The sequence below is a fragment of the Fundulus heteroclitus genome, chromosome 14 (assembly GCF_011125445.2).
Source record: "Fundulus heteroclitus isolate FHET01 chromosome 14, MU-UCD_Fhet_4.1, whole genome shotgun sequence".
NCBI lineage: Eukaryota > Metazoa > Chordata > Actinopteri > Cyprinodontiformes > Fundulidae > Fundulus > Fundulus heteroclitus.
The window spans coordinates 13,829,764-13,856,389 of NC_046374.1; the positions used below are offsets into that span (position 1 = coordinate 13,829,764).

Consider the following 26,626-nt stretch of genomic DNA (forward strand, 5'->3'; position numbering starts at 1 on the left):
GATCACACTCATTTTAGGCTCTATAGCAATCCACTTTCCACCTATTCAGAGCCAAAGGCTACTTTCCTACTCAGCGACCTCATATATACTTTATTAAAATAGAGCTGCATGTCCAATAAAACCGTTCTTTTCCACATGTTTCATCGTTTTCTTTCGGATCAGATGGCTCTGCGGAGGGAACGGCTTCACGCTCCGGCGCTTTACGTAACAGATATGTGCCTCTAATCAGGACCAGGTAGCTCACCCTGTTGAAGGCCGCACACAAACTGACCTCCTCCTGCAGAGACGTTGAGTCCAGCTTCAGCGACAGGTACATGACGATGTGTGGGATGTGTCCTATGGCCATCTGGAGCTCAGCCGTGTCCTCCCCCCACAACAAGCGCACCAGTTGGCTCACCGGCGGAGAGGCCTTCATCTTCTGGGCCGCCGAGGAGTCGGTGGGAGCACCGCTTTCTGCTAGATCCACCGTTTCCAATGTCAGCTTCACCTGGAGGAGCGCGAGGGAAGAGATTAGGTAACAGAGAGGCCGCAGAAATGACTATCACGGATAAATATACGGGACCCATAGCAACATGGGCGGCCCTAGACAGGGGCCCACAGGGGCCAGTGCCCCTGTAGAAATGGTCCTAGCCCCTGTTATGGCCCCTGTACTAAAGACATAAATTAAATAAACTTCTTACGATTATATGCATTGGTGAAGAAACCACACCCAGGGTTCCTACAGCACAAGGCAAGTTAAATTGAAGACTTTTTAAGACTTTTTAATGCCACTTGAAATAAAAAGTTAAGACCAACTTCACGATAAACAAGATAAACCTGGATGCGACAACTTCACCCAAATGTTTATTTTAACATAAACCATTACTTTCTGGCTCAGTAGACATGTTAAAGATTTTGAAAAACATTCCATATAGGAAGAAAGCTAAAAAACACACAAATTACAGATATATTTTTAACAACTACTGAACTGAATTCACAAACTTTGTTTTGTTCCCTACTAAAATAAACTATAAATCAGTGCCAACTCTTTTTCACAGCTATGGTCCGGCCGCAACAGTTTTTATTGGTCCCGCTATCGGGATGGAACCAATAATGGTTACATTGAGCCGTTCGGTAAATTTAAAAAAAATATAATTGTATAAATTATTTGACTGTTTGGTAAGGATTACAAAAATAAAATCCTATTTATGACCTGGTAACAATTTTAAGACCTAAGAAAGACTGATTTAAGACATTTTAATGCCAATTAAGGCCTTAGTTTTATATTACAGAATTCAATGCCTTTTAAGACTTTTTAAGGATCCGCAGGAACCCTGTACACCTGATTTGTCACTTTGACCAATTTTATTTTTTTTACCTTTACAATTTCACCCTAGCAATGGTTTAAAAATCAAGGTGTTTTATTTTTAGCTTCAGCCATATTGAGCTGGGATCACAGTTTTCATCTGCCAGATCAGGGATCTGAAACCTGCAGTACCAGAGCCACAAGTGGCTCACTTCATATTATTAAGCGATTAAATATTGCCCTGTTTTATGATTTAATTCTTTTATGTGCCCCTGTGAAAAAAACACTGGCCCCACCTTGGCCCCCCTGGTAAATTTGGTCTAGGACCGCCACTGCATAGCAATAAATAATAAATAAAGAGTGTAAAAGAAAGCATTCCTGGCTGGTCATTGCCTCTCACACCGCAGCCGGTTTGCTACAAGGTTTCTGAGGCTGTCTATGTCAGCTAACTCTGTTACGCTGCAACCAGAAACCTCAGTGTTATGAAACTGGAATTTGATGTGATAGATCAACAAAAAGTAGTGCATAATCATTAAAGAACGTTAGAGAACCAACAGCATCATGAAGACCAAGGAGCACAGCAGACAGGTCGAGGAGAAAGTTGCTTAAACCAGAGTTTAGCTTAAGCTTTGAACATCATCACAGAGCTCTGTCCCATCCATCATCTGAACAGGAAAAGAGCACAGGCACCGAGACGGACTTTTACTGGTTCTTTCTTTGTCAACAATGTTAACCCATGAATAAATGTTCCTTTCCCTACAATAACAGGCGCTGCCTTGTTGTTGGTCTCCATCACGTTCAATCCCAACGGCGTACACTAGAGTTTGAGGTTGTAACGTGATAAAGTGTACAAAAGCTCCAGTGGTGTGGACCCGAGGAGCATGTGTGTGTACCGCAAACCCAAAAGCACAAAGGCTTTCGGTGATTAGATTTTCACCGTGCAAAAAAGAAACAGGGATGGCAGCTGTGAAAGGAAAAACGACTCTTTCTTCTAGACAGCAGGAATAGGTTTCTGAGCATCTCTGATGACATAAAAAAAAAAAACGCAGAATCAGCAACGGACCCCTCCTCGCTCATTGATGTTTCGCTGTCATCTTGCTCACGTAGAGGAAAATATGAAATTGGAAACAGACCAGGGCAGTAGAGGATTTCAACAAACACACACTGTGGTGAGTGTCAAAACACTTTGAACAACATTAAAGGCCTTCACTCACAGATTCCTATTGCAGGGGTCTGCAACATGTGGCTCTTTACACCTTCAGCTTTGGCTCTTAAAAACTTAGACCAAAAATGCAGTGGAAAGAAAATTGGTCAATGTTTCCAAATGTAAAGGTAATTTAAAATTACTAGCTTTAGGATGCATTTAGTTCTGCAATATATGCTTAACATTTTCAGAATGAAAGAAACTAATGGTGTATGGAATATTTTACTATAGATAAAGGAAGTATGTTTTTGTCAATGGGTTGCAAACGACTTGCTTTTTCATCACTTTGATGCCATTTGCTAGAAAAGTCAAATGTCCAATTGAAGAAAATGTGTTATATCTAAACATAATAAAAACTGTTGATCTTTAACAAAATTTTTTTTTAACAAATTTCCTATAGTATACTATAAAAAACAAGCTCTTGTTTCAAAGAGATGTGTAAACTTTGTGGCTTTAAACAAAATTTTTTTACATGGACCGGAGGTTGCTGACCCCTGTCCTATTGGCTATCGATCTTTTTAGATGTTGAAAATAAAATGCATTTTAGCATATCATATTCACAAGCCTACTTTTAAACTTGTTTTTTTTTTTATTGTATCAAATGTTTCAGAGTTAATATTTCAGTTTTCCCCCTTTAATGCTTTAACACAGCGTTCCTTCCAACACATTTTCATGTTTAAATTTTCTACTTGTCATGATTGGATGGATGGATGTACTAGACCAGGGGTGTCAAACATACGGCCCGCGGGCCGGATCCTGCCCGCCGAACAATTTAGTCCGGCCCGGTGGCTAAATGCATTATCATTATAAAAAAAATGTCAATGTGGCAATAAGATGCCACAAAGAGCTCATCAGATTTGACTTTCACAAGTGTACAAGATAAAAGGAAGAGAATGATAAAACAATTATTGAATAAAAACATGTATTTTGTTTAATTGAAAATATGCAGTTCCTATATTGTCCACGAGGGGCGCTGTGTTTTAATAAGCTTCAGGTGTGGAAAAATTTAAATCATTTCTTAATTTTTATCTGTTTGATGTATTTTGTCATGCAGAACAGTGTTTTTAAGTTCCAAAAAATGTGAATAAATGTTTTTCAACATTGTATAATCACTGTGATCAGTTCTTATGCATAATGCACTTAAATAAATGTTTAACTGAGTAAAAGTATTGTTGAAATTGCACATACTTTTCTTAAAAACGCTGAGGTTATTCATAATATATTGTGTAAAAGTGAAATTAATTTAATATAAAAATCAACAAGTCCACATTTATTAGTTCTATTTAATCTTGCAATGAGTTTACTCGTGTGGCCCTTGTGAGATCAGATTAAGCTGTATGCGGCCCCTAAACCAAAATGAGTTTGACACCCCTGTACTAGACAGTAGGGTAGGGAATAAATATTTTCTTTTTTCATTCTTTTCCAAACCTGGAAGAATACTAACATGATCCATCCAGGGTAGGATCCCTAAGGTTTTAGTGTGAGCATTGTTAGGGTCTTCAGAAATAACATAAAAGCTGTAAAAAACAAAAAACAAGTCTTTAAGCTCATGGCAGTGACCAAATATGACGTTAAAAAAAGATCAAATTACTGTGTCAGAAACGTGGAAGCTATATTTTTCTAATCCAACGGTCTGTGCCGAGCCTGTCAGCTCTAACCACAGGCCCCTCGAAAAGGCCCCTGCATCAGGACTCCCAGCTATTTTAGCCACTTTGACTGGAAGACGGTTATTACAGAGCCAGGGGGGCAACACTGAATCACGGCGTGATGATGAATCTTTCCTCTCCTCGCTCTGATTAATTAAATAACCCGTCTTAGTGAGGAGTCCTGGATGCAGCTATGAGGATTTAACTCGACCTTATTTGGGTTTTGTAAATGACGCAAAGTGAAAGAAAAACCGTTCAGACCTCAGAGTCAGAAAAGTGCTGAGGAAAAAGCCTGAATGGGCAAAACTGCGGCACTTCCCCTCGTCATAAATTATAAGGCTGCGGTTAGACATGAGTCTGCTTTCACTGAAATTCCAGCCTGTTGATGTCAGTCATTTACCCACCATCCGCTGATGGACACACACACACACACACACTGCAGAGACTGTAGTTAGGGTTAGAAAAATGGCACAGTGGAGCGACTGTAATGCTAATATTCATCCCTACCGACATAATAAGCTCTGTCTTTTCCATGTGGGATGGCCGCCACGCAGGAAAACCACCCAACATCAAACTCACGCTTGAATGGGGAAAAAGAAAATCCTGCTGTCAGCAACGCAACTCTATTTCAGGTCCGAAGCTCGTTCCTCATGCCCGGAGAACCTTGCTATTTTTCCAAAAATTCTTTCCCTGCATGTAATTAGGCCTGCGACTACATCTTCTAATCAGGCCAGCCTCCAGTCCCGCAACAGCTTCCTGTGGCGCCAGAATTGTCACGCAGCGGTCCGGTTGACCCGACGCGTTTCGCCTTCAGCTCTGCGCACGGTCTGTCATTTGCAAATTCCTGATTTTTGATGGTTTGTAGTTTGGAGAGGGGGGAAAAAAATGCTCCGCACGAGACTGAGGACTTTTTTTGTTTTGGTTTTTCGGACACAGTCGGAGGATTTGTTCTTTTCAGCTGCTGAAGGTTTTCTATGTTCACCCACTCTACTCTCTGCTTTAAGCTCAAGCAATAAATCCGGCAAGGAAAAACAAAACAATTAGTACAGGTAAAAGTGTTTCATAAAAATAAGACATTGAAATATTAACTCAATAAAGCTTACAAGAATAATTCAGATTTAATAGAAAATTTAACCACTAATGGATGTTGCGCATTCCTAAAAAAATGTCCTGACCTTGTAAATGTGAAATACTAACTAAATAGGTCTGGCCGATATGGTTTGAAAATTAAATGTCCGATTTTATTCTGCCAAATGGATTTGTCGCCCAGCTCTACTTGTATCAATGAAAAATATGTTTGGTATTACAGGGTTAAAGGGATGCCTGACTGTAAGAGGGTTTAGGAACCTTAGACCCTCGACTGCACTGACCTGTGTAGGTCCCGGGATGCAGGACAGAACCCTCTCGATGTTCTCAGAGGTCACGTCAACGTCGTCCACTGCCAGGAGTACGTCGCCTGGACGGAGTTTAGAGAAAACAAACTAAAAATCAGCTGAGATCGTACGAACCCTACACTACAAAACCACCTACAGCCCTGTGAGAGACATAGCTTTACACCATGAGATGAACTCCACACGATAAGACACCCAACAGGATAAATTCAGAAACAGATTCATTCTCAGTTATTAAAAACTTGTTATTGGTTTTAGAAATTTACAAAACTAGTTACTAGGTACTAGTTAACCACTATAAACATCTTGGTGTAATAATGGCTTCTCAACTTACTTTTTAAAGATTAAAAAGCTCTGATCAAACAATTTAACTATTCATGATTAATTAACTATTCTAAAGTGACTTTTTACATAATAATTGTGTTTATTTTGCTGGTATGCAAGAATAAACTATAATCTTTATTGCAGAGATGTGGCTTCCAAACTTTTGACCCAGCAATGACTAAATACGGTAAAATGGAAAAAATTGTACTTGCATAGTGATTTATTAAATCCTGAGGACCCCAAGGTGCCTCAATATTCAGTCATTCACACAATGATGTGTTAAGCTACATGTATGGTGAATATCTTAAATATCTTTGGTACACATGCGTCTGTCAACTGTCATTTGCTTCAATAACTCGTTTTTAAATCTAAAGACATTTAGGTTGAAAACTGATACAGAAAATGACGCTAACCAACGGTTGTTTGATGCAGTTCACAGGTAACTTTAGGAAGGAGGGTCTTACCGATCAGAATATGACCACATTTTATAGCTGGGCTGTTTGGTATTAATCCATGTACAGTCAGTCTCCCGTCCTCTTGGACCGCCCCTTGGTCTTTCTGACCTGCCATCCAGGCAGGACGATGCACCACCCCAAGCAGCGCTTCCAGGAGTCCTCCTCGGTCACACAGAGGGGTCGGCGAGCTCGCCAAGCGTTTGGGGTTCAGGTAGACACACGCTTCCTTCAGCCGGCGCTGATGGTGGACCGTCACGCCCTGCTGCTGGCCCGGCTGGTTCTTCAGGATGGAAGCTGGAGGTGATGAGGTCGATTTGCCTCTGCCGCCATCTTTGCCTCCTTTCCGTTGAGAGGGACGCCGTTTCCTCCCTAGGATCCTGGCAAGCTTCTTGAGAGCGGGCTCGCCTTTCCTCCGCGAGCTGCGTCTCTGCGTGTTGGTATGCTCTGTGATGACCTCGGCCTCCTTCTCACTGAAGCGGACGTGGTTAGTGGACAAACACTGGTTTGCCGTGGCACGGGCCAAAGCGGCCTCCTCCTCACCCTCACTTAGCTCCAGGTAGAAGAGTTCCCCGTTCTTCTGAATGTCGTCCAGCCATTCTGGTTCCAGGTCACTGAGGCAAAACAGAGCATTTACAAGACAGGATGAACAAACCTTGGTAGCAAATACGGGATCAGTACAGTTGCCTTGGAAGAATTGAAAATGGTATTAAATATCTTCAACTCCAAATCCAAATCCTGAGTTTTACATCAGAGTTTTACATTAGATAAAATACTATTAACACCACAATGCCACAAAGACCCCCACAGGTAACTGTTCCAATCTGTGGGCACCAAACTTTATAACCCCTCCCTATGACCACATCCACAAAATAATTGCAATCTAAGATGTTTTTGAACACTAAAGATTAGGTAAAATAGGATTTGCGAGATTTTTTTAATTGTTTCAACTTCGTGTTTCTATTATTGAAAATTGAGCATCTTTTTTCCCTTGTTTATACTATTTCTTTATAGATTCCTTGCCATTTCCAGGTCATATTTTCTTTCTAAACTCCATTAAACTAAGCAACTGACAGAAAAAAAAATCACTCTGGGATTTATTTTGATTCTTATCAGGTCAACTTATCCTGGTCAACTCCAATCACAGCCCACCGAGAAGAGACCCTGTGGCAGAACCAGAACTCAGTAGAGAACATGTACAATGACTTGAAGTATTCATACCCCTTGAACCTTTTCACACGGAGCTCAGATTAGAAGCGATGTACAAGTTTTGCAACAGAATTTCAATTCAAAACACGTCTGGCTGTAATTTTAGGATCTGCATCCAGTCTGAAGTCTTTTGCGGCCGCTGACAGTTTGTCTTCCAGGTCTGCACTCTGTTAGGCTTCCTTCGCCTTTCCCCTAAACTGACTGCTTTCCCTGCCTCTGCTGAAGAGAAGCATCTTCGGGGCAGGATTGCGCAATCACTACGGTCCTCTTGGCGGCCCCTTTGATTTATTCTCTCCTTGTCCCGCTTGTCAGTTCAGTTGGAGAGACGCATCTTTTTAGAGATGATGGATTGAACAGCGTTCTGTTACACATTCAAAGCCTGGGACTTTGTTTTATAACCCAACTCTGCTTTAAATGTCTCCACACTGTTCTCCTGCTGTGTTCCTTGGTCTCTATGAATCAAGAGTCTTTATTGTCATTATGTAACCATAACGATGATGCTGTATCTTTACTAATCTTCTGCAAATGAAAAACTCTGAGGCCTTCGCAGAACAGCTGGATTTAAATTAGTCAAGCGTCAAAGGGGAAAGAATACAAATCCATGGCACACTGATGATCCTCTGCTTTGTCGTATTTCACATAAAATCCTTTTATAATAGTTTGTGTTTGAAATCTAACAAAATATCAAGTGGTAGGAACACTTTTATAGGACATTTTAAAAAGGCTCTATTAACCCGCATAGCTTGCTATATTTAATAGAAGGGTTAGAAGTTTATTCTTCATTTATTCTGCCTTAGAAGGTGTAAAAAGCAGTGAAGTGCGTCTTTCAAGGGACGTCGTTATTAAAATTTTATTTACAAAACTTTGCCTACTGAAATAATAAAGAAGAAAAAAAAACTCTAATCTAGGCTGTTATGGATAGAAACTGCACAGATGGAGTGAAAAGCCACGCTTTACAAAACTTAGGGGTTTCTGGCATTTAAGGGCGTCCAATCTTTGCATTTGACTTTTTCAACCTTTGAATCTAGAGCAGCATAATAGCTTAGCTGGAACTTTTGTCTCTTTTTTTGCGTCTTAACTCAGACTCAAAACAGTTTTCTTACTCTGTGTAGTCGGAGCTGCTGAAACTCGATGATGCGGATTCACTGTCGTCGTCTTCTTTTGCTTTCTGCGCTCTCGAAAGTGCGTTTTCCAAACAACGTCCAGGGCTGACCGACGCCATTGTGTTATAAAAACCATCCCATTCACGCGTGGACCCAGAAACCGCGTTAAGCGTCCTTATTTCTGGGTTTTAAAAGAAAGCAGCGATATCTTTTCGCCATGTTTGCTGTGACGCCAGCGGAGCTGCAAAGGAGCGTCACGTGACACAAGAGCGTATGTTCTGATTGGTGGATGCCACCGTTGCCCATAACAACACACAAGCGTCGTCGTGCCAGCGGGCTAGCAGACGTTTCTGACAATTTACGAAGAAAACAGACGATATTCCATCGCGCAGAGACTTGTTTAGAGACGGGAAATTAATCCCAAGATGGCTCAGCTATGTAATATAGGGACTGGTTAATATTTAGGTGTATTAAATATCCCCAGTGGTTAAATTGTCGATAGCAAAATAAAGTAGAATTTTAACTTGAAATGAAACGTTCACGCCATTTAACTCAGCTACCAACTCAGTAAATGAGAGAAACGAAAAGTCCATAAACATACACAACAGGAAATACGGTCTTAAATCAGCATGCTTGAAAATATAGAAACGGTAATGACTGGTTCGTTTAAAATAAAGCATTTACACGTTCATTTATTAGCTCGGCGTCTCATCTGTGCAGAGATCCGCTGGGTTTTTAAATCCCCTTCGGCATTCAGCGCAGGTCTGGCAAAGTGCCGCGGCTCGCAAACAGAAACACAAGACCCCTGGTTAGTACGAGAACTACTTACATAAGCTCTATATAAATATAAATTCACACGCTTTCGGACAAGATCCGACTGACCTGTAAAGCAGAACACTGCGGATGGAGTCAAAGTCCTCCAAATTATTTGAGAAGGAATTTCCATCTATAAGGTTGAACATCCTCTGGGTTTCATGTTTTGAAACGACGCTATTAGTTATCAGCAAAATAATAGGCAATGTTATTCCTTTTAAAAACGACCCAAAGGAACTTCTCTCTCAAAATGATGACTTTTACTACTCCGGCTACGGCAGCTTTGGGGTTGAGCTCTCTGAACGATCCTCCCCCTAGTTTCTCACGTCAATCAAGTTTTTTTCTCTTTTGGGGTGCTGTTATAAATTCTGATTGTTTCTCCAGGACAGCAGAGGGTAATTTAACCCAGCTTTCTTCTTGGCATTTTGAGAAAGAGCCCACCAAGGACAAAAAGACCAACAGGCAAGCTCTGGATTTTCATCAAAACACAATTCTCAAGGATGGGAATAGTCATTGATCCAAAACAAACCAGGTCTTTGTTTTGGATCAATGACTATTAAACTGACAGAAGTAAAAAAGTATTTTATAATGGCTTCTTGTCTAACAGTTGAGACATCCGCTATGATCTGCCTCAAGGCAGTTCTCTTGGCCTCTCCTTTTTTTTTTGTTTACACAAATAATTTGACTTATGTATTAAACAAATCTTCAGGTGTTATGTATGCTCACGATTCACCAATGTTTTAGTCTGATTCAAATGTTAGCAATATATCAGACATACTGGAAAACAAGATGAGTTAACTAGTGAAATGGTTAATGATAATAACTTATTTATAAAGAAAGTTATATTTACCGGTAGACCCAAAACATTTTATGAAAAACTTATTGTGATCAAAAACATAATTTTACCAGATATTCCTGTTAGATAAAATTTATTATAAACTTTTTACAAATATCTGTTTTCTACAGAGCAATTCAGGGATGGAATAAACTACGGAAAAACATCAGAGAACTTTAAAAGAGCACTGAAATCTCAGTTTGCAATTTAAAATGTGATGATTGAATAATATTGTGCAAATTGTGTCAATACAACCATACAGTGTATAAACGCATTTCTCGGGTCAAAAACTTTAGAAATGATCCCATTTTTGATAACTGAAGTATTGAAGATGAGGAAAACACGTAGAAGTTTTTTTCCCCTGAATGTTATTTAATAAGGTTTTATGAAATGTCTCTTACAGTGGACATTGGGTCTTGCTGGCTATAAAGCTATGGCTCATGTGATGAGCTTTTAACACTGATCAATTTATTTTTCGTTTTCTCATTACTTCCAGGCCATTGATCCTAGTTTTTAAATTAATGATCATGTAGAAAAGTTACACGACTTACATGGCCCCCCCTGCTGACCTGGACTACCCTGTGCCTGATCAATCTGTTGCTCAGCCAGTAGCCCTTGAATTCAAGAAATCTAAGATAACTGCAGTATTTTAACTTACCTTCTCTGGTTTCCCAGTTACATGTTGGTCTTACCTGTACTCCTCCCAGCTGTTTGTAGCAGACAGTCCAACGACATGGATGGCGTTAGAAATTGTGAATGCTTTGTGCAGCTTGACACTGGGTAAATCAGATCAAGTGGTCGCACAAAGCAAATCCAGCTCATGTTTTTGTTGTACTGATCTACAACAGTGAGTCCGGTCATAAGAACATGGCGCCTCTCTTTTGATGACAATCATCTGCATCTGTCCCAAAGTTGTACCCTACGGACACTGGAGGCCATCAGAACCACCGTATTGTTTTGTCACTTTATCACTGCAGCATGTGATGGTTTCTGGACAACCATTCTGGATGTTCCTCCGCCTCTTTCTTGTAGCTTTTGATTATGTGACATTGTTGATTAGGACTATGCAGAGAGTCTGTTGTTCACAAGAGTCCTTGTAACCGAATAGCTATTTGTTTTAAGGATAGCCAATAATGGGATGGGGTGAACTACGTGCCAATGTACGGGTGTCTTCTTCTTGGAAGGGATTGTGCCATTGGAACTTCTGCATTGCTACACCTTCCCAATTGCACATCATTAAATGTTTTGATGCATTTTATAGACCTCAAAATCCAGAAGCAGCTCAATTGTGACTGGGAAGCAGAAATACTTTCTGCCCAGTGGGATTTGGCTGTCCTGGACAACCTGACAAACAGGACATTGGCTTGTGAATGACTGACCTGTTCGTTTACACAGTCAATCCTGGGTCTTGGCAGATTGAAGCAGTCTTTTGCACTATATGTAGGACGGTTCTCAGCTTTTGTGTCTGTGTTCTCAAGTAAGAAAAGAGACAAACTTCCATTTACAGATGTTAATAAGAATAAATGTACCAATAAAGTGGTTGTGAAGAATACTTGATTTTCAGACAACAAACACATCCACTCTGATCATACTCCAACCTTTACTGTCTCTGAATCAACAGTGAACAGTCATCATTGGTAGAGAGTACATGAAACAAATCATCTCTTTCTACCCACTTCATGCTCAAGAAGGAGTATCAGCAACTCATCATCGTGGTAAGCGAGACCATACAGTGTAGAAACACATTTCTCAAGTCAATAACTTTAGAAATGATCCCTGAAAGTATAGTCTTAACTTTTCTCTGCTCCTACCCACCTACTAGTCTGAACGCCGTACGCTTCTCAGTGACAGTACAGACTACACCTGGAGCTCAATACATGCAATTGAAGTAGATCCTGAGGGCCAGAAGAAAATTTTTTTTTTGAAATTTTGATATTTTTGATAACTGAAGTATTGAAGATGAGGCAAACACGTAGCAAAATTCTTTCCCTGATCTTATTTAATAAGGTTTTATGAAACGTCTCTTAGAGTGGACATTGGGTCTTGCTGGCTATAAAGCTATGGCTCATGTGATGAGCTTTTAACACTGATCAATTTATTGTTCGTTTTCTCATTACTTCCAGGCCATTGATCCTAGTTTTTAAACTCATGATCATGTACAAAAGTTACACGACTTACATGCCCCCCCCTGCTGACCTGGACTACCCTGTGCCTGATCAATCTGTTGCTCAGCCAGTAGCCCTTGAATTCAAGAAATCTAAGATAACTGCAGTATTTTAACTTACCTTCTCTGGTTTCCCAGTTACATGTTGGTCTTACCTGTACTCCTCCCAGCTGTTTGTAGCAGACAGTCCAACGACATGGATGGCGTTAGAAATTGTGAATGCTTTGTGCAGCTTGACACTGGGTAAATCAGATCAAGTGGTCGCTCAAAGCAAATCCAGGTCATGTTTTTATTGTACTGATCTACAACAGTGAGTCCGGTCATAAGAACATGGCGCCTCTCTTTTGATGACAATCATCTGCATCTGTCCCAAAGTTGTACCCTACGGACACTGGAGGCCATCAGAACCACCGTATTGTTTTGTCACTTTATCACTGCAGCATGTGATGGTTTCTGGACAACCATTCTGGATGTTCCTCCGCCTCTTTCTTGTAGCTTTTGATTATGTGACATTGTTGATTAGGACTATGCAGAGAGTCTGTTGTTCACAAGAGTCCTTGTAACCGAATAGCTATTTGTTTTAAGGATAGCCAATAATGGGATGGGGTGAACTACGTGCCAATGTACGGGTGTCTTCTTCTTGGAAGAGATTGTGCCATTGGAACTACTGCATTGCTACACCATCCCAATTGCACATCATTGAATGTTTTGATGCATTTTATAGACCTCAAAATCCAGAAGCAGCTCAATTGTGACTGGGAAGCAGAAATACTTTCTGCCCAGTGGGATTTGGCTGTCCTGGACAACCTGACAAACAGGACATTGGCTTGTGAATGACTGACCTGTTCGTTTACACAGTCAATCCTGGGTCTTGGCAGATTGAAGCAGTCTTTTGCACTATATGTAGGACGGTTCTCAGCTTTTGTGTCTGTGTTCTCAAGTAAGAAAAGAGACAAACTTCCATTTACAGATGTTAATAAGAATAAATGTACCAATAAAGTAGTTGTGAAGAATACTTGATTTTTAGACAACAAACACATCCACTCTGATCATACTCCAACCTTCACTGTCTCTGAATCAACAGTGAACAGTCATCATTGGTAGAGAGTACATGAAACAAATCATCTCTTTCTACCCACTTCATGCTCAAGAAGGAGTATCAGCAACTCATCATCGTGGTAAGCGAGACCATACAGTGTAGAAACACATTTCTCAAGTCAATAACTTTAGAAATGATCCCTGAAAGTATAGTCTTAACTTTTCTCTGCTCCTACCCACCTACTAGTCTGAACGCCGTACCCTTCTCAGTGACAGTACAGACTACACCTGGAGCTCAATACATGCAATTGAAGTAGATCCTGAGGGCCAGAAGAAAAAAATGTTTTGAAATTTTGATATTTTTGATAACTGAAGTATTGAAGATGAGGCAAACACGTAGCAAAATTCTTTCCCTGATCTTATTTAATAAGGTTTTATGAAACGTCTCTTACAGTGGACATTGGGTCTTGCTGGCTATAAAGCTATGGCTCATGTGATGAGCTTTTAACACTGATCAATTTATTTTTCGTTTTCTCATTACTTCCAGGCCATTGATCCTAGTTTTTAAACTCATGATCATGTACAAAAGTTACACGACTTACATGCCCCCCCCTGCTGACCTGGACTACCCTGTGCCTGATCAATCTGTTGCTCAGCCAGTAGCCCTTGAATTCAAGAAATCTAAGATAACTGCAGTATTTTAACTTACCTTCTCTGGTTTCCCAGTTACATGTTGGTCTTACCTGTACTCCTCCCAGCTGTTTGTAGCAGACAGTCCAACGACATGGATGGCGTTAGAAATTGTGAATGCTTTGTGCAGCTTGACACTGGGTAAATCAGATCAAGTGGTCGCTCAAAGCAAATCCAGGTCATGTTTTTATTGTACTGATCTACAACAGTGAGTCCGGTCATAAGAACATGGCGCCTCTCTTTTGATGACAATCATCTGCATCTGTCCCAAAGTTGTACCCTACGGACACTGGAGGCCATCAGAACCACCGTATTGTTTTGTCACTTTATCACTGCAGCATGTGATGGTTTCTGGACAACCATTCTGGATGTTCCTCCGCCTCTTTCTTGTAGCTTTTGATTATGTGACATTGTTGATTAGGACTATGCAGAGAGTCTGTTGTTCACAAGAGTCCTTGTAACCGAATAGCTATTTGTTTTAAGGATAGCCAATAATGGGATGGGGTGAACTACGTGCCAATGTACGGGTGTCTTCTTCTTGGAAGAGATTGTGCCATTGGAACTACTGCATTGCTACACCATCCCAATTGCACATCATTGAATGTTTTGATGCATTTTATAGACCTCAAAATCCAGAAGCAGCTCAATTGTGACTGGGAAGCAGAAATACTTTCTGCCCAGTGGGATTTGGCTGTCCTGGACAACCTGACAAACAGGACATTGGCTTGTGAATGACTGACCTGTTCGTTTACACAGTCAATCCTGGGTCTTGGCAGATTGAAGCAGTCTTTTGCACTATATGTAGGACGGTTCTCAGCTTTTGTGTCTGTGTTCTCAAGTAAGAAAAGAGACAAACTTCCATTTACAGATGTTAATAAGAATAAATGTACCAATAAAGTAGTTGTGAAAAATACTTGATTTTTAGACAACAAACACATCCACTCTGATCATACTCCAACCTTCACTGTCTCTGAATCAACAGTGAACAGTCATCATTGGTAGAGAGTACATGAAACAAATCATCTCTTTCTACCCACTTCATGCTCAAGAAGGAGTATCAGCAACTCATCATCGTGGTAAGCGAGACCATACAGTGTCGAAACACATTTCTCAAGTCAATAACTTTAGAAATGATCCCTGAAAGTATAGTCTTAACTTTTCTCTGCTCCTACCCACCTACTAGTCTGAACGCCGTACCCTTCTCAGTGACAGTACAGACTACACCTGGAGCTCAATACATGCAATTGAAGTAGATCCTGAGGGCCAGAAGAAAAAAATGTTTTGAAATTTTGATATTTTTGATAACTGAAGTATTGAAGATGAGGCAAACACGTAGCAAAATTCTTTCCCTGATCTTGTTTAATAAGGTTTTATGAAACGTCTCTTACAGTGGACATTGGGTCTTGCTGGCTATAAAGCTATGGCTCATGTGATGAGCTTTTAACACTGATCAATTTATTTTTCGTTTTTTCATTACTTCCAGGCCATTGATCCTAGTTTTTAAACTCATGATCATGTAGAAAAGTTACACGACTTACATGGCCCCCCTGCTGACATGGACTACCCTGTGCCTGATCAATCTGTTGCTCAGCCAGTAGCCCTTGAATTCAAGAAATCTAAGATAACTGCAGTATTTTACCTTACCTTCTCTGGTTTCCCAGTTACATGTTGGTCTTACCTGTACTCCTCCCAGCTGTTTGTAGCAGACAGTCCAACGACATGGATGGCGTTAGAAATTGTGAATGCTTTGTGCAGCTTGACACTGGGTAAATCAGATCAAGTGGTCGCTCAAAGCAAATCCAGGTCATGTTTTTGTTGTACTGATCTACAACAGTGAGTCCGGTCATAAGAACATGGCGCCTCTCTTTTGATGACAATCATCTGCATCTGTCCCAAAGTTGTACCCTACGGACACTGGAGGCCATCAGAACCACCGTATTGTTTTGTCACTTTATCACTGCAGCATGTGATGGTTTCTGGACAACAATTCTGGATGTTCCTCCGCCTCTTTCTTGTAGCTTTTGATTATGTGACATTGTTGATTAGGACTATGCAGAGAGTCTGTTGTTCACAAGAGTCCTTGTAACCGAATAGCTATTTGTTTTAAGGATAGCCAATAATGGGATGGGGTGAACTACGTGCCAATGTACGGGTGTCTTCTTCTTGGAAGAGATTGTGCCATTGGAACTACTGCATTGCTACACCATCCCAATTGCACATCATTGAATGTTTTGATGCATTTTATAGATCTCAAAATCCAGAAGCAGCTCAATTGTGACTGGGAAGCAGAAATACTTTCTGCCCAGTGGGATTTGGCTGTCCTGGACAACCTGACAAACAGGACATTGGCTTGTGAATGACTGACCTGTTCATTTACACAGTCAATCCTGGGTCTTGGCAGATTGAAGCAGTCTTTTGCACTATATGTAGGACGGTTCTCAGCTTTTGTGTCTGTGTTCTCAAGTAAGAAAAGAGATAAACTTCCATTTACAGATGTTAATAAGAATAAATGTACCAATAAAGTGGTTGTGAAGAATACTTGATTTTCAGACAACAAACACATCCACTCTGATCATACTCCAACCTTCACTGTCTCTGAATCAACAGTGAACAGTCATCATTGGTAGAGAGTACATGAAACAAATCATCTCTTTCTACCCACTTCATGCTCAAGAAGGAGTATCAGCAACTCATCATCGTGGTAAGCGAGACCATACAGTGTAGAAACACATTTCTCAAGTCAATAACTTTAGAAATGATCCCTGAAAGTATAGTCTTAACTTTTCTCTGCTCCTACCCATCTACTAGTCTGAACGCCGTACGCTTCTCAGTGACAGTACAGACTACACCTGGAGCTCAATACATGCAATTGAAGTAGATCCTGAGGGCCAGAAGAAAAAAATGTTTTGAAATTTTGATATTTTTGATAACTGAAGTATTGAAGATGAGGCAAACACGTAGCAAAATTCTTTCCCTGATCTTATTTAATAAGGTTTTATGAAACGTCTCTTACAGTGGACATTGGGTCTTGCTGGCTATAAAGCTATGGCTCATGTGATGAGCTTTTAACACTGATCAATTTATTTTTCGCTTTCTCAATACTTCCAGGCCATTGATCCTAGTTTTTAAACTTATGATCATGTAGAAAAGTTACACAACTTACATGGCCCCCCTTTGCTGACCTGGACTACCCTGTGCCTGATCAATCTGTTGCTCAGCCAGTAGCCCTTGAATTCAAGAAATCTAAGATAACTGCAGTATTTTACCTTACCTTCTCTGGTTTCCCAGTTACATGTTGGTCTTACCTGTACTCCTCCCAGCTGTTTGTAGCAGACAGTCCAACGACATGGATGGCGTTAGAAATTGTGAATGCTTTGTGCAGCTTGACACTGGGTAAATCAGATCAAGTGGTCGCTCAAAGCAAATCCAGGTCATGTTTTTGTTGTACTGATCTACAACAGTGAGTCCGGTCATAAGAACATGGCGCCTCTCTTTTGATGACAATCATCTGCATCTGTCCCAAAGTTGTACCCTATGGACACTGGAGGCCATCAGAACCACCGTATTGTTTTGTCACTTTATCACTGTAGCATGTGATGGTTTCTGGACAACCATTCTGGATGTTCCTCCGCCTCTTTCTTGTAGCTTTTGATTATGTGACATTGTTGACTTGGACTATGCAGAGAGTCTGTTGTTCACAAGAGTCCTTGTAACCGAATAGCTATTTGTTTTAAGGATAGCCAATAATGGGATGGGGTGAACTACGTGCCAATGTACGGGTGTCTTCTTCTTGGAAGAGATTGTGCCATTGGAACTACTGCATTGCTACACCTTCCCAATTGCACATCATTAAATGTTTTGATGCATTTTATAGACCTCAAAATCCAGAAGCAGCTCAATTGTGACTGGGAAGCAGAAAGACTTTCTGCCCAGTGGGATTTGGCTGTCCTGGACAACCTGACAAACAGGACATTGGCTTGTGAATGACTGACCTGTTCGTTTACACAGTCAATCCTGGGTCTTGGCAGATTGAAGCAGTCTTTTGCACTATATGTAGGACGGTTCTCAGCTTTTGTGTCTGTGTTCTCAAGTAAGAAAAGAGACAAACTTCCATTTACAGATGTTAATAAGAATAAATGTACCAATAAAGCTGGTTGTGAAGAATACTTGATTTTCAGACAACAAACACATCCACTCTGATCATACTCCAACCTTCCACTGTCTCTGAATCAACAGTGAACAGTCATCATTGGTAGAGAGTACATGAAACAAATCATCTCTTTCTACCCACTTCATGCTCAAGAAGGAGTATCAGCAACTCATCATCGTGGTAAGCGAGACCATACAGTGTAGAAACACATTTCTCAAGTCAATAACTTTAGAAATGATCCCTGAAAGTATAGTCTTAACTTTTCTCTGCTCCTACCCACCTACTAGTCTGAACGCCGTACCCTTCTCAGTGACAGTACAGACTACACCTGGAGCTCAATACATGCAATTGAAGTAGATCCTGAGGGCCAGAAGAAAAAAATGTTTTGAAATTTTGATATTTTTGATAACTGAAGTATTGAAGATGAGGCAAACACGTAGCAAAATTCTTTCCCTGATCTTATTTAATAAGGTTTTATGAAACGTCTCTTACAGTGGACATTGGGTCTTGCTGGCTATAAAGCTATGGCTCATGTGATGAGCTTTTAACACTGATCAATTTATTTTTCGTTTTCTCATTACTTCCAGGCCATTGATCCTAGTTTTTAAACTCATGATCATGTAGAAAAGTTACACGACTTACATGGCCCCCCCTGCTGACCTGGACTACCCTGTGCCTGATCAATCTGTTGCTCAGCCAGTAGCCCTTGAATTCAAGAAATCTAAGATAACTGCAGTATTTTACCTTACCTTCTCTGGTTTCCCAGTTACATGTTGGTCTTACCTGTACTCCTCCCAGCTGTTTGTAGCAGACAGTCCAACGACATGGATGGCGTTAGAAATTGTGAATGCTTTGTGCAGCTTGACACTGGGTAAATCAGATCAAGTGGTCGCTCAAAGCAAATCCAGGTCATGTTTTTGTTGTACTGATCTACAACAGTGAGTCCGGTCATAAGAACATGGCGCCTCTCTTTTGATGACAATCATCTGCATCTGTCCCAAAGTTGTACCCTACGGACACTGGAGGCCATCAGAACCACCGTATTGTTTTGTCACTTTATCACTGTAGCATGTGATGGTTTCTGGACAACCATTCTGGATGTTCCTCCGCCTCTTTCTTGTAGCTTTTGATTATGTGACATTGTTGACTTGGACTATGCAGAGAGTCTGTTGTTCACAAGAGTCCTTGTAACCGAATAGCTATTTGTTTTAAGGATAGCCAATAATGGGATGGGGTGAACTACGTGCCAATGTACGGGTGTCTTCTTCTTGGAAGAGATTGTGCCATTGGAACTACTGCATTGCTACACCTTCCCAATTGCACATCATTAAATGTTTTGATGCATTTTATAGACCTCAAAATCCAGAAGCAGCTCAATTGTGACTGGGAAGCAGAAATACTTTCTGCCCAGTGGGATTTGGCTGTCCTGGACAACCTGACAAACAGGACATTGGCTTGTGAATGACTGACCTGTTCGTTTACACAGTCAATCCTGGGTCTTGGCAGATTGAAGCAGTCTTTTGCACTATATGTAGGACGGTTCTCAGCTTTTGTGTCTGTGTTCTCAAGTAAGAAAAGAGACAAACTTCCATTTACAGATGTTAATAAGAATAAATGTACCAATAAAGTGGTTGTGAAGAATACTTGATTTTCAGACAACAAACACATCCACTCTGATCATACTCCAACCTTCACTGTCTCTGAATCAACAGTGAACAGTCATCATTGGTAGAGAGTACATGAAACAAATCATCTCTTTCTACCCACTTCATGCTCAAGAAGGAGTATCAGCAACTCATCATCGTGGTAAGCGAGACCATACAGTGTAGAAACACATTTCTCAAGTCAATAACTTTAGAAATGATCCCTGAAAGTATAGTCTTAACTTTTCTCTGCTCCTACCCACCTACTAGTCTGAACGCCGTACGCTTCTCAGTGACAGTACAGACTACACCTGGAGCTCAATACATGCAATTGAAGTAGATCCTGAGGGCCAGAAGAAAAAAATGTTTTGAAATTTTGATATTTTTGATAACTGAAGTATTGAAGATGAGGCAAACACGTAGCAAAATTCTTTCCCTGATCTTATTTAATAAGGTTTTATGAAACGTCTCTTACAGTGGACATTGGGTCTTGCTGGCTATAAAGCTATGGCTCATGTGATGAGCTTTTAACACTGATCAATTTATTTTTCGTTTTCTCATTACTTCCAGGCCATTGATCCTAGTTTTTAAACTCATGATCATGTACAAAAGTTACACAACTTACATGGCCCCCCCTGCTGACCTGGACTACCCTGTGCCTGATCAATCTGTTGCTCAGCCAGTAGCCCTTGAATTCAAGAAATCTAAGATAACTGCAGTATTTTACCTTACCTTCTCTGGTTTCCCAGTTACATGTTGGTCTTACCTGTACTCCTCCCAGCTGTTTGTAGCAGACAGTCCAACGACATGGATGGCGTTAGAAATTGTGAATGCTTTGTGCAGCTTGACACTGGGTAAATCAGATCAAGTGGTCGCTCAAAGCAAATCCAGGTCATGTTTTTGTTGTACTGATCTACAACAGTGAGTCCGGTCATAAGAACATGGCGCCTCTCTTTTGATGACAATCATCTGCATCTGTCCCAAAGTTGTACCCTATGGACACTGGAGGCCATCAGAACCACCGTATTGTTTTGTCACTTTATCACTGTAGCATGTGATGGTTTCTGGACAACCATTCTGGATGTTCCTCCGCCTCTTTCTTGTAGCTTTTGATTATGTGACATTGTTGACTTAGGACTATGCAGAGAGTCTGTTGTTCACAAGAGTCCTTGTAACCGAATAGCTATTTGTTTTAAGGATAGCCAATAATGGGATGGGGTGAACTACGTGCCAATGTACGGGTGTCTTCTTCTTGGAAGAGATTGTGCCATTGGAACTACTGCATTGCTACACCTTCCCAATTGCACATCATTGAATGTTTTGATGCATTTTATAGACCTCAAAATCCAGAAGCAGCTCAATTGTGACTGGGAAGCAGAAATACTTTCTGCCCAGTGGGATTTGGCTGTCCTGGACAACCTGACAAACAGGACATTGGCTTGTGAATGACTGACCTGTTCGTTTACACAGTCAATCCTGGGTCTTGGCAGATTGACGCAGTCTTTTGCACTATATGTAGGACGGTTCTCAGCTTTTGTGTCTGTGTTCTCAAGTAAGAAAAGAAACAAACTTCCATTTACAGATGTTAGTAAGAATAAATGTACCAATAAAGTAGTTGTGAAGAATACTTGATTTTCAGACAACAAACACATCCACTCTGATCATACTCCAACCTTCACTGTCTCTGAATCAACAGTGAACAGTCATCATTGGTAGAGAGTACATGAAACAAATCATCTCTTTCTACCCACTTCATGCTCAAGAAGGAGTATCAGCAACTCATCATCGTGGTAAGCGAGACCATACAGTGTAGAAACACATTTCTCAAGTCAATAACTTTAGAAATGATCCCTGAAAGTATAGTCTTAACTTTTCTCTGCTCCTACCCACCTACTAGTCTGAACGCCGTACCCTTCTCAGTGACAGTACAGACTACACCTGGAGCTCAATACATGCAATTGAAGTAGATCCTGAGGGCCAGAAGAAAAAAATGTTTTGAAATTTTGATATTTTTGATAACTGAAGTATTGAAGATGAGGCAAACACGTAGCAAAATTCTTTCCCTGATCTTATTTAATAAGGTTTTATGAAACGTCTCTTACAGTGGACATTGGGTCTTGCTGGCTATAAAGCTATGGCTCATGTGATGAGCTTTTAACACTGATCAATTTATTTTTCGTTTTCTCATTACTTCCAGGCCATTGATCCTAGTTTTTAAACTTAATGATCATGTAGAAAAGTTACACGACTTACATGGCCCCCCCTGCTGACCTGGACTACCCTGTGCCTGATCAATCTGTTGCTCAGCCAGTAGCCCTTGAATTCAAGAAATCTAAGATAACTGCAGTATTTTAACTTACCTTCTCTGGTTTCCCAGTTACATGTTGGTCTTACCTGTACTCCTCCCAGCTGTTTGTAGCAGACAGTCCAACGACATGGATGGCGTTAGAAATTGTGAATGCTTTGTGCAGCTTGACACTGGGTAAATCAGATCAAGTGGTCGCTCAAAGCAAATCCAGGTCATGTTTTTGTTGTACTGATCTACAACAGTGAGTCCGGTCATAAGAACATGGCGCCTCTCTTTTGATGACAATCATCTGCATCTGTCCCAAAGTTGTACCCTACGGACACTGGAGGCCATCAGAACCACCGTATTGTTTTGTCACTTTATCACTGTAGCATGTGATGGTTTCTGGACAACCATTCTGGATGTTCCTCCGCCTCTTTCTTGTAGCTTTTGATTATGTGACATTGTTGACTTGGACTATGCAGAGAGTCTGTTGTTCACAAGAGTCCTTGTAACCGAATAGCTATTTGTTTTAAGGATAGCCAATAATGGGATGGGGTGAACTACGTGCCAATGTACGGGTGTCTTCTTCTTGGAAGAGATTGTGCCATTGGAACTACTGCATTGCTACACCTTCCCAATTGCACATCATTAAATGTTTTGATGCATTTTATAGACCTCAAAATCCAGAAGCAGCTCAATTGTGACTGGGAAGCAGAAATACTTTCTGCCCAGTGGGATTTGGCTGTCCTGGACAACCTGACAAACAGGACATTGGCTTGTGAATGACTGACCTGTTCGTTTACACAGTCAATCCTGGGTCTTGGCAGATTGAAGCAGTCTTTTGCACTATATGTAGGACGGTTCTCAGCTTTTGTGTCTGTGTTCTCAAGTAAGAAAAGAGACAAACTTCCATTTACAGATGTTAATAAGAATAAATGTACCAATAAAGCAGGTTGTGAAGAATACTTGATTTTCAGACAACAAACACATCCACTCTGATCATACTCCAACCTTCACTGTCTCTGAATCAACAGTGAACAGTCATCATTGGTAGAGAGTACATGAAACAAATCATCTCTTTCTACCCACTTCATGCTCAAGAAGGAGTATCAGCAACTCATCATCGTGGTAAGCGAGACCATACAGTGTAGAAACACATTTCTCAAGTCAATAACTTTAGAAATGATCCCTGAAAGTATAGTCTTAACTTTTCTCTGCTCCTACCCACCTACTAGTCTGAACGCCGTACCCTTCTCAGTGACAGTACAGACTACACCTGGAGCTCAATACATGCAATTGAAGTAGATCCTGAGGGCCAGAAGAAAAAATGTTTTGAAATTTTGATATTTTTGATAACTGAAGTATTGAAGATGAGGCAAACACGTAGCAAAATTCTTTCCCTGATCTTATTTAATAAGGTTTTCTGAAACGTCTCTTACAGTGGACATTGGGTCTTGCTGGCTATAAAGCTATGGCTCATGTGATGAGCTTTTAACACTGATCAATTTATTTTTCGTTTTTCTCATTACTTCCAGGCCATTGATCCTAGTTTTTAAATTAATGATCATGTAGAAAAGTTACACGACTTACATGGCCCCCCCTTGCTGACCTGGACTACCCTGTGCCTGATCAATCTGTTGCTCAGCCAGTAGCCCTTGAATTCAAGAAATCTAAGATAACTGCAGTATTTTAACTTACCGTCTCTGGTTTCCCAGTTACATGTTGGTCTTACCTGTACTCCTCCCAGCTGTTTGTAGCAGACAGTCCAACGACATGGATGGCGTTAGAAATTGTGAATGCTTTGTGCAGCTTGACACTGGGTAAATCAGATCAAGTGGTCGCTCAAAGCAAATCCAGGTCATGTTTTTGTTGTACTGATCTACAACAGTGAGTCCGGTCATAAGAACATGGCGCCTCTCTTTTGATGACAATCATCTGCATCTGTCCCAAAGTTGTACCCTACGGACACTGGAGGCCATCAGAACCACCGTATTGTTTTGTCACTTTATCACTGTAGCATGTGATGGTTTCTGGACAACCATTCTGGATGTTCCTCCGCCTCTTTCTTGTAGCTTTTGATTATGTGACATTGTTGACTTAGGACTATGCAGAGAGTCTGTTGTTCACAAGAGTCCTTGTAACCGAATAGCTATTTGTTTTAAGGATAGCCAATAATGGGATGGGGTGAACTACGTGCCAATGTACGGGTGTCTTCTTCTTGGAAGAGATTGTGCCATTGGAACTACTGCATTGCTACACCTTCCCAATTGCACATCATTGAATGTTTTGATGCATTTTATAGACCTCAAAATCCAGTAGCAGCTCAATTGTGACTGGGAAGCAGAAATACTTTCTGCCCAGTGGGATTTGGCTGTCCTGGACAACCTGACAACAGGACATTGGCTTGTGAATGACTGACCTGTTCGTTTACACAGTCAATCCTGGGTCTTGGCAGATTGACGCAGTCTTTTGCACTATATGTAGGACGGTTCTCAGCTTTTGTGTCTGTGTTCTCAAGTAAGAAAAGAGACAAACTTCCATTTACAGATGTTAATAAGAATAAATGTACCAATAAAGCAGTTGTGAAGAATACTTGATTTTCAGACAACAAACACATCCACTCTGATCATACTCCAACCTTCACTGTCTCTGAATCAACAGTGAACAGTCATCATTGGTAGAGAGTACATGAAACAAATCATCTCTTTCTACCCACTTCATGCTCAAGAAGGAGTATCAGCAACTCATCATCGTGGTAAGCGAGACCATACAGTGTAGAAACACATTTCTCAAGTCAATAACTTTAGAAATGATCCCTGAAAGTATAGTCTTAACTTTTCTCTGCTCCTACCCACCTACTAGTCTGAACGCCGTACCCTTCTCAGTGACAGTACAGACTACACCTGGAGCTCAATACATGCAATTGAAGTAGATCCTGAGGGCCAGAAGAAAAAAATGTTTTGAAATTTTGATATTTTTGATAACTGAAGTATTGAAGATGAGGCAAACACGTAGCAAAATTCTTTCCCTGATCTTATTTAATAAGGTTTTCTGAAACGTCTCTTACAGTGGACATTGGGTCTTGCTGGCTATAAAGCTATGGCTCATGTGATGAGCTTTTAACACTGATCAATTTATTTTTCGTTTTCTCATTACTTCCAGGCCATTGATCCTAGTTTTTAAATTAATGATCATGTAGAAAAGTTACACGACTTACATGGCCCCCCCTTGCTGACCTGGACTACCCTTTGCCTGATCAATCTGTTGCTCAGCCAGTAGCCCTTGAATTCAAGAAATCTAAGATAACTGCAGTATTTTAACTTACCGTCTCTGGTTTCCCAGTTACATGTTGGTCTTACCTGTACTCCTCCCAGCTGTTTGTAGCAGACAGTCCAACGACATGGACTGGCCGTTAGAAAATGTGAATGCTTTGTGCAGCTTGACACTGGGTGGTAGACTCCGATCAAGTGGTCGCTCAAAGCAAATCCCATGGTCATGTTTTTGTGTACTGCATCTACAACCGTGAGTCCGGGGTCATAAGAACATGGCGCCTCTCTTTTGAATGACAATTCATGCATCTGTCCAAAGTGTACCCTAATGGACCACTGGAGGCCTCAGAAGCCACCGTAATTGTTTTGGTCACTTTAATCACTGTAGCATTGTGATGGTTTCTGGACAACCATTCTGGATGTTCCTCGGCTCTTTCTCTGTAGCTTTTGACTTATGGACCATTGTTGATTAGGACTATGCAGAGAGTCTGTTGTTCACAAGAGTCCTTGTAACCGAATAGCTATTTGTTTTAAGGATAGCCAATAATGGGATGGGGTGAACTACGTGCCAATGTACGGGTTGTCTTCTTCTTGGAAGAGATTGTGCCATTGGAACTAACTGCATTGCTACACCTTCCCAATTGCACATCATTAAATGTTTTGATGCATTTTATAGACCTCAAAATCCAGAAGCAGCTCAATTGTGACTGGGAAGCAGAAATACTTTCTGCCCAGTGGGATTTGGCTGTCCTGGACAACCTGACAAACAGGACATGGGCTTGTGAATGACTGACCTGTTCGTTTACACAGTCAATCCTGGGTCTTGGCAGATTGAAGCAGTCTTTTGCACTATATGTAGGACGGTTCTCAGCTTTTGTGTCTGTGTTCTCAAGTAAGAAAAAGAGAGACAACTTCCATTTACAGATGTTAATAAGAATAAATGTACCAATAAAGTGGTTGTGGAAGAATACTTGATTTTCAGACAACAAACAAATTCCACTCTGATCATACTCCAACCTTCACTGTCTCTGAATCACAGTGAAACAGTCATCATTGTAGAGAGTACATGAAACAAATCATCTCTTTCTACCAACTTATGCTCAAGAAGGAGTATCAGCAA

General features: G+C 40.8%; 2 protein-coding genes and 9 non-coding genes across 11 annotated transcripts in view; 1 reads left to right on the plus strand and 10 right to left on the minus strand.

Annotated features, from left to right (window-relative positions):
- The window catches only part of intu (inturned planar cell polarity protein), a gene marked incomplete in the record, with an annotated part of 45,016 nt that overhangs the window by 14,966 nt on the left and 3,424 nt on the right, over positions 1–26,626 (minus strand). Inside the window, 3 exon segments of the mRNA XM_036146325.1 lie at positions 272–487; positions 5,506–5,591; positions 6,315–6,775. Coding sequence (XP_036002218.1) covers positions 272–487; positions 5,506–5,591; positions 6,315–6,775 — 763 coding nt within the window.
- trmt10b (tRNA methyltransferase 10B) overlaps positions 437–26,626 on the plus strand; it is a 65,757-nt gene continuing 39,567 nt past the window's right edge. The window contains exon 1 of the mRNA XM_036146328.1: positions 437–514. The gene's annotated coding sequence lies outside the window, so the exon portion shown is untranslated. The remainder of the gene's footprint in view (positions 515–26,626) is intronic.
- Positions 11,839–12,054, minus strand: LOC118565970. Its single transcript, XR_004932719.1, has one exon. It is a non-coding gene; the product is annotated as a small nucleolar RNA U3 (small nucleolar RNA).
- Positions 13,466–13,681, minus strand: LOC118565975. The gene has a single exon (XR_004932722.1). It is a non-coding gene; the product is annotated as a small nucleolar RNA U3 (small nucleolar RNA).
- Positions 15,092–15,307, minus strand: LOC118565969. Its single transcript, XR_004932718.1, has one exon. It is a non-coding gene; the product is annotated as a small nucleolar RNA U3 (small nucleolar RNA).
- LOC118565983 lies at positions 16,717–16,932 on the minus strand. The gene has a single exon (XR_004932730.1). It is a non-coding gene; the product is annotated as a small nucleolar RNA U3 (small nucleolar RNA).
- LOC118565964 lies at positions 18,345–18,561 on the minus strand. Its single transcript, XR_004932713.1, has one exon. It is a non-coding gene; the product is annotated as a small nucleolar RNA U3 (small nucleolar RNA).
- LOC118565984 lies at positions 19,972–20,187 on the minus strand. Its single transcript, XR_004932731.1, has one exon. It is a non-coding gene; the product is annotated as a small nucleolar RNA U3 (small nucleolar RNA).
- On the minus strand, positions 21,599–21,814 carry LOC118565954. The gene has a single exon (XR_004932703.1). It is a non-coding gene; the product is annotated as a small nucleolar RNA U3 (small nucleolar RNA).
- Positions 23,227–23,442, minus strand: LOC118565955. Its single transcript, XR_004932704.1, has one exon. It is a non-coding gene; the product is annotated as a small nucleolar RNA U3 (small nucleolar RNA).
- On the minus strand, positions 24,854–25,069 carry LOC118565956. The gene has a single exon (XR_004932705.1). It is a non-coding gene; the product is annotated as a small nucleolar RNA U3 (small nucleolar RNA).